General features: G+C 41.9%; 1 protein-coding gene across 1 annotated transcript in view; it reads right to left on the reverse strand.

Moving 5' to 3' along the window:
* Positions 1 to 17,385, reverse strand: part of HPGD (hydroxyprostaglandin dehydrogenase 15-(NAD)) — a 38,848-nt gene extending 21,463 nt beyond the window's left edge. The window contains exons 1-3 of the mRNA XM_019521795.1: positions 17,227 to 17,385; positions 16,824 to 16,947; positions 13,627 to 13,733 (exon numbers count right to left, since the gene is read on the reverse strand). Of these exons, the coding sequence (XP_019377340.1) occupies positions 13,627 to 13,733; positions 16,824 to 16,947; positions 17,227 to 17,319 (324 nt within the window). The 5' untranslated portion in view covers positions 17,320 to 17,385. The remainder of the gene's footprint in view (positions 1 to 13,626; positions 13,734 to 16,823; positions 16,948 to 17,226) is intronic.
* Between the last annotated feature and the right edge of the window lie 30 nt (positions 17,386 to 17,415).

Consider the following 17,415-nt stretch of genomic DNA (forward strand, 5'->3'; position numbering starts at 1 on the left):
GGGGGGGGGGACAAGTGTTGCTGCCACACAGGTTCCAGGGGGGCTGGGGAGGGGGGGCAAGATCAGGCTCGCTGCCTTTCTTGAGCAGAGTCTGCTTTCCTGGGCTGCCAGGCTGCCTGCAGGGCTTCCTGCAGAGCTGCATGGAGCCTGATGCTATGCTTCACGGCTGTAGGGGCAGTAAACTAAAACTCTTCGAAGGAGTTTTAGTTTGCTGCACCCCAAGTCATTTAAAGCATATTATGCCAGTGAATTTCCTACAGCGACTGGAATTAATGCGCAATACACCACTGAGACATGCAAACACCAACACCATTAAAGAGGTGCAAAAGCATTTAGCCGGCTTTAATGTGCCGTGCACACATGACTCTTGTTTCATCTACACACGGCCAGAGATACTAATTCCCAGTCAATACTGGGAGCTAGTTTGTGACCCCCAAACACAAAAATTACAGGGCTTTCTTACACATTGCACTTTGAGTTGTTCAAATGTTGACAGGTGTTAGCGCTAGCTCGAATTTGGAGAAGTCATAAATTCAAGCCAGCAGGGTCCTTGAGGACTGAAAGGTAAGAATACTCCCTCCCTTCCAACCATTCCAGGCTGCCCCTCTGTCCCCAGGGGCTCTTCCCAGCCCCTGCCACTGCTGCTGCTGGGCTGCCACTCTTCTCCAGTCTAAGCCCAGCTCAGAGAACGGTAGTGGCCATGGCGGCCAGATAGATGGATTCTCCTTCCCTGCCTGCTCATTTAGGACAGTGCCAGCAGCCAAAAGCTGGGGGAGGGATCTGGGGTGTTAAGGGGGGCAGGGAATAGTGGCCTCTATCTGAGGAGGTGGGGAGACAGCAGGGTGACGTGGGCTGGACGGGGACAGGAGTGGGGGGGCACTGGGCCTGATCTGGGCTGGCAGGAGAGGGGGTGGGGGATTGCAGCCTGAACAGAGGTGGGGGAGCAGTTGGCCTGATCCAAGCCAGTGGGGGAGGGTGAGTATATGGGGTGTTTACACTAATGTGTAGCCTAGAGTGCTCATTCACACATTAGTGTAACATGAGCTGGGTAACACAGATTGGAGATAAACCTAGGCTGGAGTGGTATAACTTTAAGCTTCCTAAAGGGTGCTTAAAACTAATTTCATGTGTTGATGTATGGACTATCCATGGGTTAAAGCTCCAGGGGCTGCCTAAAATTAATATGTAACAAAGTCTAAATTCTTCAGTCCACAGGAGACTTTCTGGGTATGTTTACAGATGTTTACTGCACAGTTAACTAATTAGCTATGCAGTAAATGTCTCAGCATCTACATGTGCCCCTATTAGGCCAGAGTAGATTAATTTACTCTGCAGAGTAAAAAAACTTTGCAGCACGTGTGTAGACAGTATGTCAGCTGGCTCAGGCATGAGAGCGCTTCAGTGAGGGTGCTGCCTGCCAACTAACCCTGTACTGAAACACTCTCATGCTCCAGCCAGCCCCTTCACAGCTCATTGAGCTGGGGTGAGCCCCTGGGACCAACCTGGCTCAATGTGTTGCACTTGTGGGCACACATGCAGATGGGTGCCTGGCAGCAATAAACTCTGGAGCAATAAGCTCTAGAGTTTACTGTTGCACATTAGTAGGTACGTGTAGATGTTGCCCTTGGTGTGACTTCAAACAAGCTACTTAATTTCTGATGCTCAGAGGCATTTAGGTGCCTAACACACAATTAAATACCCTAACTCTCATTGTGCCAGCATGTTCAGACTGTTGAGTGTCATGTCTATGGATTGGCTTCTTCCTCTGTTGTTCTACATAATGTTTCCCTACGCGATGCTCTTATTTTCTTTTTTTAATGGTGTCCACAGAATTATAGATAGGGACCTACCTGAACTGCAGTGGAAGCTCATGACGCCTTTAATCTTACCATTTTCACTGCTCCCACCCCCCTCCCCTGCTGCTGAGTGACTGAGAAGCAATTAATACTGCTGTTTTTGCCTCCCAGCCACTCAGCAGTGGGGGGAGAGGGGGTCATGTGGCAAAAAGAGGCAGATTAATGGTGTTGCTGCACCATGAATTTCCACTGTGATTTAGGTAGGTCCCTGACTATAGAAAATAGCATTAGATGGAACGTAGGGATTTATCTCCCTTGGGCAGAATAACTGATACTTATAACTACTGTACTACTTAAGCTAGAAGTCTTTTAGGCAGCATTCTTAAAGCATGTCCTAATTATGTCTGTCCTTATTCTCTTGCTATGTCTGATACTTTCAGTTGCTTCATTCCACTTAGAATTCCTGATATTGTAAGATACTCTTTCCAGTGGACTCTGTTGATTTTTATGAAAGCATTTGCTTTGGAATTTGTTGGTCATCTTGTCAATTAGTCTTGTGGATTTCTATGAAACTGTTCCATAAAAGAGGATAGACATGATGCTAGTCTTGAACATGTTTATTTTTGTATCAATTGATCATGCTGCTTTGCCATATCTTTTCAATTTTTGTGATTTATTTTTATATTTTAAATGTTCATTATTTGGCATCTAGCACAGTGTTACCATCACTGCAAGTCTTACTTCCTATATATAGGTAAAATTACTTATTCCTTCTAATGTTTTTCAGTTACTTCTGATAGTGTCTTTTAAGACATTGATAACCATGTATATTATTTCCCTCATACTGACTAACAAGCCAACTTGTTTTGCTATATCTACTGACAGCTATCTTTTTTCTTCCATTGTGATGAACTTAGCATGCACCCTCACCAGCAAATTCACGTTTATGCAAATGTGTTTTATCATTTGTACACAAAATTCCCTGGTTACCTTCCTTATGGATCAATTTGAGCAACTGTGAGCACATAATGCATTCTTGCCTTACACTTATTACCACAAACTCTTGGTAAGTCATAACTTTCCTAGAATTGTTCCTGTATATGTTGACAAAGATCTTTTGGTTTAGTGGGCTTTGTATATTTAAGACCATCTTAAAAAGTTGTTCACATCATTTTCTTTACTTTTCTTCTGTACTAAGAATTTTTCCTTTTGCTTACTTAAAAGGTCTCCAGTACTGCTAAATAAATCCTCAGCTATTTGTCTTATACAAAGTTTTAAGGTCACATTTTGACATGAATGTAAAAGTACTCTTTTAAAAGATCAGTGGTCTCTAGTCATGAAATATCAGGATTAGTTTACATGTCACTAGTATAAAATTTTCTGATTTCAAGCACTCTTCCTTAGTAGGTGTAGAGGGACCACTGAGATGTCTCTGGAAACAACATCCAAAAGGTGCAAGTTGTTTTTTTCCTCCTTGAAACTGCCTGACTGCCAAATAAAGGACAGCATTTATTGCTAAACAAATATGGTAACAGAATGTAAACAGTTTCAGGGAAATGCTTAAGGCTATGCCTAGACTGTGTCAAATATTCTGCCTATGCTTATTAGTACCATTGCTTTCTGCTGCAAAATCAAAGTTGTTAGCAAAATGGAAAACGACCGTGATAATACTAATTTGAGCTAGTGGAGCTAGTTAAGTTGAAGATATGATTGCCTTCAGGAGCCTGTGTTTTTGAACTCAAGATGTGATTGCCTTGTGTTTATGAACTCAAGACAAGCAAGATTTAGTTCACTATTATTTGGTTATGTTCCATGCAGGACTGAATTATGAAATACCTTGCAGGATGATACACTTGGCAAGTTTGGCATTAGCCAGGTTTCATTTAGGAAACACAAAATTTCACCTTTGAAATCAGAGGCAGTTTTACCTTCACACTTTGTATAAATAGTGGAATAAATAATATGATGTATATATAAAGCTATCAAACTGATGGGGAGGTAAAAAAGGTGAAACTGCAAATGTCCATTTAATACTGTTATGTTCTGAATAATAATGAGCCTCTTCTGTGCTTGAGCAAAGTCTCTATATATGCATATTAATTACAAGTGTATTATAGATGCATATTTATCTTTTGACTATTGCTATTTTTTGCTGATAGGCACCTGTTTTCCCATTTTCTAAGGCTGCCATTGAGGTGTTCAGTGAAAAATTAAAACATGAAATCCTTAATATATTTTATTCAAGAATCCAGGCTTGATTACTAAGGTTAAGTATAGACATGCAAAAAGCCCCTGGCAGACATGCTCTAACTATTGCACTTCAAGTGAATGAATCAAACGGACATTCACCATTCAATGGTGAGGCTTGGTGCCTGCCTGCAATGGCCAAGGCCAGCAGGTAGCGGGTGCACCCACATGCCTCCCAGGAGCCTGCTGGAGCCAACCCTGCTCCCCCACCAGCTGGCAACTGTCAATAGCGGCTGGGGGAGAGAAGGGGATGGGAGCACCCCTGCTGTGAAGGCCCTCTCACAGCCTGCTGGCTGGGGGTCTCGGGGAGGGGTAAGGGCTGGACTACGTCTGCAAGGGAGGTCCCTCCCTGCTGCAGGGGCTGCAGTATGGGGCTTCCCAGCTGGATTTTTGCTACACTAGAAACTGGGGCTGGGGGAGAAGGGAGTCCCCTCTTTCCGTGAGGGCCCCTTTCCACAGTTTTCTGGCTGGGATCTCAAGGTGGGGGTGGAGCAGGCCAGGTCTGCATGGCAGAGGGGCTCCCTTCTCTTCCTGCCCCACCTTCCCAGTTCCCAGAGCAGTGAAAAGCTGGTTGTGTAACCCCATGCTGCAGCTTTTGGCTGCCCTTGTCAGGAGGCTCAGGTAGGAAGGAGGGAAGGGAGCATGCCTACCACATGGACCCATCTCCCCCTACCTGTCTGCACAAGGAGGACACAGAGCCTTTTCTGTCTCCTATCTGTGATAGCCCAGAGGTGGGGCTGGGTTAGTGCTCACCTGGAGCAGACAAGCACCAGCAGAGGCTAGCAATGTTTCCAGTGAGGGGCCCCTAGTATGGTGGCAGAAAGCAACCTAAATTGAAGAGCGATAATTATGGTACATATTCATAAAAACCACTGTAACCTGAAGTGCTTAGGGGGGTGCAGCAAGAAATAGGGGATACAATGCTCACCAGGTCACCTGTTGGGGTAACTAGAAATAATGCCCACAAACTGCAAGAGAACAAATTTAAACTGGACATCAGGATAACATTCTTTACAGTGAAGGTTGCCAAAATATGGAATAAGCTTCCAAGGGAGGTGGTGCTGTCCCCTTCCTTGGAGGTATTTAAAAGGAGATTGGACAGACACATGGCTGGGGTCATCTGACCCCAGCACTCATTTGTGCCCAGGGCAGGGGGTCGGACTCAATGGTCTAATAGGTCCCTTCTGATCCCAACATCTATGAAACTATGACTATAGCTTTACATGTATAATGTAATTTTTTTAAACGTGTCTTTAAAGGGTGGTGTAATTATGCATCCAAAAGTTAAATGAGGGTCCAAAAATGTCATGTCACTGAAAAACCCAATTTACCATTCCTCTGTTTTAAGAACTGAAGCATGATTAGACTCATCACATTAGTACCCAGGGAACAAAGGCTCAATTTCCTATTTCACTTCTAAGGTACCTAAATGCAATCCTGTTCCACCCTGCTAAAGTCCCTGAAAAACCACCCATGTAAAAATTGGGCAGCTTAATGCAAAAGGTAAGTGCCTCTTCTTTCTCCTCATTTTTTTGTTGCTTTGTTTTTAGGTTGGAATGAAGGTGCATTGCAAAAGACGCAAGAACATTTTAAGTGATTTGAGTAGCATTGAATGGTACAGTACTACACTTAGGCACCCACATACCACTTAGGGAGTCTTAAAGGTGGAATAGGAGTTCGGCGTTTTTCTGTAAGGAAACATGAGGCTTAATCCTACTGCAAATTAAATCAATGTAGCTATTTCTGTTGGCTTCAGTCATAGATGCTCTTTCAGCCTTTAGGCACTGCACCACTTTGAGCCTAAGTCTCATTTTCAAAAGTGTCTTAGGGCTTGTCTATATGGCATCAGAAAGGAAAGGACTGAGCATGTTCCACGAACTGGAATCTGCTGATGCTCTCCTGAACCAGAGGGTCATCCAGGAACTCAAAGCTCCAGGCTCATCCTCAGAACTTGCTTGCAGATCCAATGGAAGCCAAGAGCCTAAGAGTAGACACTGGATATAAGTCTGGGGTGACTTTATGTGTGAACCTCTGGTTTTGGAATGCATCAGCAGACTTGGACAGGTGGGTCATGCTCAGTCCTACTCTAGCTAGAATCTGCCACTGACATGGTCTATACAAGCCCTCAGGCAGAAATTTTGTAGAAGTAGTAAAACTGGATTTAAACAGAATTTAGGAACCTAAACCCAACAGAATGAGTCACAGAAACTGCATGGCCTGGTCAGGTACTCAGCACCCCCTAAGCACCTACGTTTTCAGGAAAAACATGCCTTGGTGCTTTGGGCATGTTCTGAGGTGACATAACTTTGGCTGACCTGAGTATCTAAGCTGCCATCTCTTTCCTAAATGTGTTTGGGATTCTCAAAACAGCTGTCTCCATACCTAATTAGTAGGGGTCTAATCAGTAGGCATGCTCAGACCTAGACATGCCTGACAGCATTGAGTTCAGTGGCTAAGTATCATGGTGATAATGATGCCACATTCCACATAGCTTAGAGGTTACAGCACTTGCCCAGGAAGTGAGATATCTCAGCTCTAGGCCATTTTCAGCCTGAGGGGTTCAAGCCCATATACTTTTCTGTTTTCTAAGGGAGTGCACTGACCACCAGGCTACAGACTGGTTTGGACCCAAGACACTGATTGCCCCTCCTGCTGAAGCGAGGAAGGGCAAGAGTCATGGGACCAGGAAGAGAATGATTAAGAGGAAGCCTGCCTGTACTCCACTGATGGAGATACTTCACTGAGTGGCCGAATCCTCAGGTTTTTTTCTCTTATAGTCTGATCAGCCTTCTCTTGACTGTTCTCTTGGTCTACTTCTATCCTTGACTGCTTTCTTTCATGCCCTCTAAATTAGTGTTCACCAAGAAGTTTCCTGTATGCTTTTAAAGGCTCTTGAAGACCAACCGGTTCTGTGAAATATTCTGGCTGTAAAGACCACACCCCATTATGTGTTTGTTCTGATTTATGTTGTTCTGTACAGTATTGACTATTGCCTTTGTACTTTGTACTTTAAGCTGGGGCAGAGAATGTTTGCTATACCCTGTGTAAGTAATGTCATTGAGACAAATAGCAACATTTATGTATGTACATATCTAATTTTAAGTACCAAAAAGAATTTTCTATAACCTATTAACCTATGTAGTTATACAAACTAGAATAAATTAAACCTCATACTTCCATGGGACATTCAAAATAGAATATTTTATACATATGTTTTAGCTGTTTTGTAAGTCCAAAAGTATTTTATTTAAGCCACACCACACTTTAGATGCATCAAACACATCCATTTTATGTCTGAGTAAAACTAACCAGAGATTACATCCTGAAGTTCACAAAATTTGTTTATTGATTGTTCCAGAAATACCCCACAGTACATATGTAAGTGACTTGTCCAATGTCATACAGCAAAATTTTATTAAAATTGAAAAGATAAAACAAGTTGGTCTCCATCTGATCATTAGGAATCAATCTTATTTCTGTTTCTCTTCTATAGAGTATTCTGCAATTGCCTACAGGTATTATGTTTTATGCTATTTTTAGTTTAGTATTATGCTCTGGCTATCATTTGAGGAAAAATGTCTACTGGTCTGATTCACAATGGAAATTCTGTTTTCCCAATGTTGTTTTCTATATCTTAATAAAAATGAAATAGATTTTTAGATGTTGGCTGTTTAAACTATTAACAATGTTACAGAAAACTAAAAGTATATATTTCTAGGTTTGTCATAAACTAGCGTAGCCAGCATACACAGCTTTCAAAAACTGACTTTCATTTAAAAATATGTATTTTGTGGATGAATATATTGGGTCTGAAAGTGTCAGCTGGATCTAGGCAAAATGCATACTGGTGCTGAAGTGTGCTCATAGAACTACTTTAATATTGGTCTACAGCAAAGGAAGTCTTCAAGGACTTCCTTTGAACTGAATCTGAAAACTGTAATAAAATTTGCCCAGTATGTGGTGTTTTATGTGGTATTTTTGTGGCCAGATATCCACAGGTTACTGGTTAGTTTTCCTCTTTACTTTCTGCCTGATGCTGAGAGACACCTAGCAGGATGTGAAAACTGGCTTTGTAGCAAAAAAAGGAAATATTCTAGTAATCCATTCTTCTGCCTAATCCTGTATATCTTTTTAGTAAGGAAAGACTAGGGTGCTCACTGGGGACTTCAGTTTCAGATTTCGTATGTGAACATGGGCAAGTAACTTAGGAACAGATCCACAAAAAGACTTAAGCACCAAATTCCAGGTGACAATTTCTTGAAGAAAGCTTTAGTTAGTAGTACCTGAATTCTATAATGTGTATCAAAAAACACCACACTACAAGACACCATCAAAGCCTGAACAGTGAGGGGCGTTCGTGTTATGTAGTCTCTTCGTTTCTTGTTCTGAGTAAGAACAGCTGTAGAATGTCTTGGTGACATTTGCTCATTAGGAAAAAAAACTTCTTTAGAACTACAACCTTTTACTGAGTGATGTTAGTTATCTGTTCAGATAAAAAAAATGGCAAGGTCTTGGGTCAACTTTAACTTGGGTGGAAAATTTAACCAATGTTTTAATTACCCATAGAATGCCCTACCTATGATGATACACCAATTAGTTGTATAAGACTAATTAATGGGTACAAATAATTATATTAACGTGCGTGGACTACCTGATTGCATATGCAAATATAGGTGGGTAAGTATAGTCGTGTATACTCTGAACTGTCTGTATTATAATCAAAATAAAAAAACATCGTAAGTCATGTCCTGACATAATTAGAACCCTCTTACGAACTCAGACCATTTGACTTGGCACTGCACCTGTGTCACTCATTTCTTCTTGTGAATCACACTCTTCACAGTGCAAAATATCCTAGAGGTGAATTAGCAAGCAGGGGTGAAGTAATGCTTAGAAGAAAGGCATATGGTAGAGTAGTAAGGGGTAATACACATGGAGATCCCTTGTATTGAATAAGATGTAGACTACAGCCCTATTCATGGGGGGCAGCCTGGTGTTTCCCAAGAGTGCCCAGCCCAATGAAACTCTCTTAGGACTTTAAGAAGTCAAAAAGAATAAGAATGTACTCTAAGTTGTAGGAGTGCTGATTTTCAAAATAATCATAAAAAAAAAAAAATCAATCTTTGCCTGTAAAAATAGTATCATCCTCATAATTATTATGAGTTTTCTTTAACCTGTCACATATATAGATGTTGTCATTTAGAAGTCCATTTGTTTTTCTGTTTTGTTTTGTTTTCTTTTTTTCAGGAATAGTACTGAGATTACCCTGAAAAACTTTAAAATTTCTGTGGGATAATGAGACTCCTCAGTGGAACCGACTGCATATTTCTTATATTAATTATGAAGGGAATTGAATGACTAATTATAGAAATATTTCAAGTAGGACACTATTTTTAATTTCTGAGATACAAATATTTAAATACGGCTGCAGAAAACTAGGTTTCAGAATTGACAAGCTACCATGTCTTACCAAACTCTATCACAAGTGGATCCATATTTTGATAATCTTTGAGAGAAGTGGCATTTAAGAATGCATTTTACAATAAGTAGTGAAAATACTGGCAATTAGTAAAAAGTCTTAAGTCACAAAAAAGGTCACCTATACCCACCTGTTTCCTCTGTACTTGAACTTGATTCTGAGGAACCCAGATCCTTGACCTAACCATATGAAATGAGGTAAGGAAAGAGGTGCAACGAGTTGGGCAGTGATACTTTTCCCCATCCACTCTAACCAAACAAGCATTCCCTGAAGCATATACCATATTTACTTAAGTGAGCCCCCACCCTGCTCCCACCCCATCAGCATGTGAAAAAAGCTCTATGTCTTATATTCATATACAAAGCAGAGGGGAGAGCAGGTGGCTGAAGTGGCTCTGACTCTGGCCCTGAGCCCAGGTTGGGACCAGTCAGTCCCAGGGCAGCTGCCCCTTCTGCTTCCCCTCTGAAGCTTCTGCCCCTCCACCCATCCCATTCCCTGCCCCTTACTGTCAGGCACAGCTCAGCTCCAGCTCAGGCTTGGGTCTCTCCTAGGCACTGTGCACATGACAACTCCTTCCCTTGCCCAGCTGATGGATAGGCCAGGGCTGAGCTTTCAAGTGCTGTGCTCCAGGACAGAAGAGCCCAAGCAATGTCTGACAGTATGGGGGGCGGTGGGAGGGGAAAGGACAGAGAAAAGGCAGAGACTGGGGGGAGCAGGGGAGGAAAAGACAGAATCTCTGGACTGGGGAAGTCTGTAGGGACGAGGCAGAGACTGGGGGAGATTAGGGGAAGGGGCAGAGGCTCTGGGGAGCTGGGCGGGGAGTGCAGGTGGTGGTGGGTGTGGTAGGAAGGCTGCAGGAGGAAGAAGTGGGAGGGGCAGAGGGCAAGGGGACTGCCTGACCTCCCCACCCCAGCCACTGCTTTCCCTGTTGTAGGCTATGAGAGGATTCAAAACAACCCTTCAATACTTAGTTTCTATACCTAAAAAAATAATAATTTATAACAAATTTATAGATTTTACATACATAGAATCTAATTATTGGAAGGGATCACTTATGTTCAGGATCATCTTATATTCAAGTAAATATGAATACTTTCATATTCAAGAAAATATGAATATCCCCACAGTTCGAAGATAAATTCGCAATTCAACCCACTGAGACTTCTGCTCTAGAACAACCACCAGTGTACAGCAGTATAATCAGAGAATAGACAGCTGATACAAACTTTTACATGGTGTAAGTGCCTTGAAATTTTAATTTGAAAAAAAATCTGTAATAAAAATATACTGGTGGAAGTGTTATCCACCCACTTCAGTTACAGAGTAGCCATTTGGTATACACAGCTAGGCTATTCTATGGGATGGAATTGGAATGACAGCCCTGTACAGACAAGTGGTGACATACAGGCTCAGATAGCAGTCAAACAAGTGGTGACATACATTCCCTCATACAGGGACTTAGGTGCAAAAGACATTTCTTTTATAAACTCACTAAATATACAGTGTCTTATTAGGTGAGTGCTCATGGACAGCAAGTGCTTCAACTCAGTGGAAAGGGTAAAAAGGTGTATATGAAGATCTTAAACACATTTCCTTTTTATACCAGTACAGAACATTTTATTCTTCAAATATGGGCCAGATAAACCTTCATAATAACTGATGAGTCTTAATTAGTGCTATAATAAACACTCTGGGAATGGGTGTTAGTGCAAACTTGAGGCCATGCTACTGTTTACATCTTAATGTTATAAATGGCATGACAAGTGTTTCTCTCTATTACATTCTTTTATGTAGCTCTTGTTTATAAGAATGTTTCATTCTCGGACTATGGCCTCAGGTACAGTTTCATTCAGTGCTGCAATGGGATCTGATAGCTGATCCTAAGAATTGTGCCTCCTGCCATGCCACATGTGAATGAACGGAGGTGTGTTTCTGGGATCAGAGATCCCAGATGTGCCATTACTCCTTGCCTGTTCAGGGGGAGCCTGGGATCACAATCATAACCATAATTATGGGCTCCTCCTGCACAGGCAAGTTGAAAGATGAGTGCCTACAGGTCCAGCCAGGCTGGCAATCAGCTGATTGTTGACTCTGGCTTGAAGACCATACCAAGGAGTCTAGTCAGCCCTCGTGCAGTCTGGCACAGCATGTCAGCAACTTCCAGTAGTGGGAGCTGAAGGGCTTCCCTGTTGGAGCTTGAAAGCCTCCTGGGAGCTTCTGATCCCCAGAAGCCTGGCCAGAACTGTGAGGCATAGGCTTTATAGTCCACAGCTGGGGAAGACTTCTAGCCCCGCTCCCCAACTTGCAGCCTGGGGCCAGGGTTAACCATCAACTGACAGCCAGCCCCTGCCATGTGTTAAATTTAAGGCATTATACAAATGAGCCATAAAAATGTTCTACATTACATGTGGAACATTTTTATGGCTCATTTGCCATTTAATGGCACATTACATCAAGTGTACATGTAGCACCCTTGCCATTTATGCCTTGATTAACAAATTAAGCTTGGTATAAATGTAACATTTAAGAGGTCCTATTATACACAATACTACTATTTTACACAATTTGTTTACTTACATTCTCAGTTTGAGATACAGGAGAGAATCAGTAATCAGGACTAATTGTAACCAAAACCCCTATTAAAATCACAGTATTTGGTTAATTAAACATAATGTCTAATTTATAAAATTAAGTCAGTTTATTTCATTTTTTTCTCAATTATTTATGTATATTGCTTGTATCACATACCATGCAGTTCGGGGACATGTTCTGCATTCAGATAATTAGCTTTCTACTGTAGTAATAAACATCATTTTATTCCACCCTAACTTGATACTGTTTATTTGTAGTTTGTGATAAAGGATTAATCTAAGAGAGTTTTAAGTAATATTCATTCTTTGTAACATTTTTCTACACAGATTAACATAGAAGGCAAACTTTTGCATCTAAATAAATGAAGATGATGTTTTCTTGACAGTGGAAAATAAAGTAATAAACCTTTATATGGTTGCTTTCAGCTAGAAAACAGTGTTTTTTCTAGGTTTAGAGACACATATGTTTGTAATGAGAATTACAATCAACACATATTTGAATGGATGGAGGAATGTAAGGATTGTGATTTGTAATGGCCCTTTCTCCTCCCCCCACAGACTTGCCTGCTGCTGATCACATAAGAGCAAATTTACCTTGCATATAACGAATTTTGTGTATAATAAGGGTCATCGCATAAGAGTGAATCTGCATATGCAGAACCTGCATAAAGCAAGGGAAACCTGTATGTGTGTATAGATACATATATATATGTAGAGGCCTGGCATGTAGTTATAATGCTCCCTAGAATCCAGCCATACACTGTCCATATCTGGACATTTAAGACTAATATATGTGATTATGTTAGGATGTTAGGATTAGCATATTTGGGCTTTCCATGATGATCCATGGAATGATGTTCAAACAGTGATATCCTTGGGTTAAGTACACACAGTCAAAAAGACTGAGGCTGAATCAATTCAATCTTCTCAGGCTAGCCTGCCCACCCTGTGACAGGGATTTACACGGGAAGTGGGAAGCATCCTGGGATGCTGGAGGACTATAAGTTAACTTGAATCTGGAGAGGATCTGGGACAGAAGTTCAGTAAACCAATTTAACTTAAATCAGTTAAGCCTGAATTGATTATCCTAAACTGGTTTTGGCTATTTTGAAGGTTTATATGCACTGAATTTCTGTTGTGATATGGATTTGAACTGGTTGTTGATCATTTGTACTGGTTTGTGTGTAATTTCTGTCCTAACCTTGGTGTATAAATACTACCTAACACACTTCTCAAGTAGTAATTTCTGTTCTTAATGTTCTCCCACTCAATACAGACATTAGGTCAAAGAAAAAATATAAAAAATTTACACACTCAGATCTACTGCACATAGTCACCTCATGAACTTCACATTAGTTTGTGCCAAGAACAATAAACTGTGGTTTTAAGATGAGCCTGAAGAAAATTAAGCAAAATTTTGGTGCCTAACTCCTTTAGGCCAGTTAAAAAAATTCAGCTCTAATTTCTAAATTCAGCATGGAAGCATGAAGATTTTAAAACAGAGAATGCTTACCAAATTAATGTGTATGGTGCTTTCCCAGTCCTTTTCATTATTCACTCCAGCATTATTAACCAAAATGTCCAGCCTTCCAAAATGTTCAACTGCTTTATTGAAAGCTCCTACAGTAAAATCCAAGGGAGAAAATTCCTTAGCTCTCTTGTTTTCCATCATTTAAAATATTACAAATGGGATGCAATAAAATATATTTACTGCTCTGCTTAGTGTATTAAAAATCTTCTGTTTTAGCAGGTAATGTTTCACAAATGCTTACAGCAATGATCTAACCATTCCCCAAGTATAGTATATTGACAGCAAATAACAATATTTAGGTAGGTTAAAGGAACTAGAATAGCATCTCAACCTCCCCCCGCCCCCACCACACACTCTTATAAGGCTGATATATGAAGTAGTGAACATTTCCCATTGTCCTTAGAGGGCCGTTCTACAAGCCAGAGATTTCCAAATGTATAATGGCATCATTGCCATGCTCTTGTATTGGCGTATGGATAAATACTGCTATCGGCTTTATGTCACATAGAGTATATTATATTATATTATGCTAGTCAGCTTTATGTTCTGAAGTATTCTCCCATGTTAGGGCAATCATTGGGTAGCTGACTAATATACTGCATGGCATTTTCAGGCTGGGCATCATTATAGGAGCCCACACAGTCTTGGTTTTTAAACATGTGAACATCGTATCACTTTAAAAAAGAAGTGAAAGCAAAGGTTTCATTAAGCTAACTTCTCCTGCTATCTATCACTAAAATGTTTTGACATTTTTGGACTCTATTTTTAGCTTTATGTTTTTTTCTGTTTTCTGTTAACTTTGTTGCCAATTTTTTGTTCAGTCGCTGAACCTGGCATTGTCCAATTATGTTTCCTCAGGGACCCAATATTTCACTCTCAAAGTCAACTGAAGTCCTTTAGCTACAACAACAGAACTACTGGTTCATTTAGTTGGGATCCACCATGCAGAATCAAGGCAGTTTTGGAAAGCTATTTAGGGGCCTTGATTAAATCCCAGAATTTTAAAACTTGGATTTATGGTTCACTCGTTTTTCAGTAGGCTCTCTATACAGTCCCACTAATACTATCCCTGATACTTATTGCTGAAAATCTTCTTCCTTAACAATAAGCTAGTAATAAACCTTTTGCTAAATTCTCACTCTTAATGATTGGTGTAGTATTCATAAAACTATGCAAATGAATTAGACCAACTTTAATTTTCTAGTTCATACATTGGGAACAGAACTGAATATTTTTCAACTATTTGTACTGCTCTGTTGAAATAAAAGTTGATTAGATTATACAGTGTATTCCTGGCAACAGGTTGTCTGGCTGCAGTGATCACATCTGTTTAGTGTCCACAGAAAAGAAAAATGACACTGTGAACCAGCATTGTCACCAGAATTTCAAAATGCAAATTGGCCTGGTGTATTTTTTTCTGAAAGTAGTACAATAATACTTAGCATTAATTTGTAATCATTGTAGCATATTGTGTACTTAGTTCTGTGGCCAATGCCCATGGCATTGTACAAAAGAATGAAAACAAATTTAGTAACACGCAATGTCATCCTTTGAAAGTCCAAAGCCATTCAAACAAATCAGAAGATCCTTTATAAAAAGGAGTGGAAGACAGGTACAAATACAGGCCAAGTGATCATTCCAGAATTCCTTAGAAGGGAAAAATGGTTGAAAGTGATTTTGCAAAAGTAGGATGGGGCAAAGCAGACCAGGTTTTGGTGGGAAGGCAGTTTCATGAGCATGGCAGGGTCGCAGCTGTGATAACAGGACCCTGAAAGCATTGCAGTATGTGAATGCAGATACTGGCCCTAATACTTGCAACTTGTTTTAGAAGGGTAGATGCATGCCCCCATTTAGACTACCAGGAAGTCAGTCAGATTCTCTTTGCCAAAGTTATAGGATTAGGGCTATTGTCTGTAAAAGATTCAAGGACCAGATATTGTAGGCTCTAAAGCTAGCAGCATTAATTTAAATTCATTGATTGATCATTCATGAATCTATTTTTTTAGGCAACCTAACTGTGGAGTAGGTATAATATAATTATGCTAACTCAAAGCAATGAACCATCAAGCTACTGCATCCTAGACAAGCTCCAAATAATAGGAGTTAAAATCAGTTATCATTACTGCTGAGAAGGGTGTCCCATACTAAGGCAGCAGCTGATAGAATTTATGAAGCCAAAGTAAAGTGAAATGTTCCATTTAAAGCCCGATACATACTTTTCCATGGAAAGCGCCTCAGCAAATGTGATACCAACTTGTTTTTTCTTTTCAAATCTGACACAACCTCTGAATGAAACCACCAATACTGACACAACCCAACCCTGACATTCTATGGGTCTTATGAAATATTTGGGGATTGTCTGTTGTGTCATGCCACACACACAAAAGTGAACTATATTATAATGAGGTGTATTTCTTGAATGAGGGTGTATATATGATGGGCACATGCTTGTAGAGCCTCACGATGGCCTTTATTTTCAAAGTATTATGCTGTTTTCTCTCTCTTTAAAGCAATGCCCCCTCTTCAGCATCGAGGGCCAGGTGAGGAGCTGCAGAAATCTAGATGGGCTCTGTTGACTACGATGTATCTACTGGCAAACAGCATAGTTGCGAGCAGAATTAACAATTTGGTGAGGTGAAAAAACACAACCGAGCCTGCTCTGAAACCTCATTAAAATGGCAGGATCTCAGCTTGAACGTTTGAATTTCTTCCTCAGAAAAATAGTGGCCACTATCTTACAGAGAGGCTTGTGTGCAACTGTGGCTGGCTGCACACCTTTCTGGAGTTATTTGACCCCAGCAGTCTTTGCTGCCCAGAGCAGGGAGGCTGGATGCGATGATCCCACAAGGTCTTTTCCAGCCCTAAACTTCTGCGAGTCTGTGTGTGTATCACACAATACTGGGCGACTCCTTTACCTTCGCTTTACCATGTGCCAAGTAACCCAGTCAAAGGCACACAGGGTGGGAATAACATGCTGCAGTTTGCCTGCGGAGAAACAAATCCTCCTTGAGTCACTCCTGTAAGCCTTCAGGAGGTGGCTGCGCTCCACGCACCTTCACTGCACAGTTATTGGTTCAGCAGCCGGAGCTTTATTATTATTAATTTTGTTTTTCTGGTTTGGTTTTCAGGTCGCTGCATGTTAAGAGAGTGCCTAGTGCTGACGGGTTCCCTCTTTTTACCTTTCAGCTGCTCCTGATCTGCCACATCGCACTGAATGAACAGAGTCCTCTGAGGCTCAAACTGCTCGTCTAGGGCGGCTTTGCTCTCCTCACCTGCCTCCCCGTTGCGATCCACCAGCGCTACCTGTGCGGGGAGGACAGAAGAGGTAGCGGTGGGGCGGCAGGGATGGAGGGCCAGGCGGGGAGGAGAAGGGCAGCCTTCACGGGGAGGGCAGCACTTGCTCGGGGCACCAGCGCAGCAGGTAGCTGCAGGGGAGAGGGGCTAGGCGCAGGGGAGCGGCTCCCTCCCCCTCCTCGCCCAGCACGGGAGAGCTTGGAGCCGGGGCTGGCGATCCAAGCAAGCACCCCCGCTTGGGTGCAGCCCCGCTGCGGGCGCACCCTCCCCCTTGGGTGCCGGACTGACCTTGGCGCCCTTCTCCAGCAGGTCCTGCACGAAGGCTCTGCCGATGCCCTGCGCTGCCCCGGTCACCAGCGCCACTTTGCCATTGACATGCATGCTTGCGGCCGCCCCCGCCCCCCGGCGCTGTGCGAGCTCGGCGCGGCTCTGGGCGCTTCCCCGCCGGCCCGCGGGGTTTATAGCGCGCGGCCCCCT

Source organism: Gavialis gangeticus, unplaced genomic scaffold (genome assembly GCF_001723915.1).
Source record: "Gavialis gangeticus isolate Ggan-Ray unplaced genomic scaffold, GavGan_comp1, whole genome shotgun sequence".
Taxonomy (NCBI): Eukaryota; Metazoa; Chordata; order Crocodylia; family Gavialidae; genus Gavialis; species Gavialis gangeticus.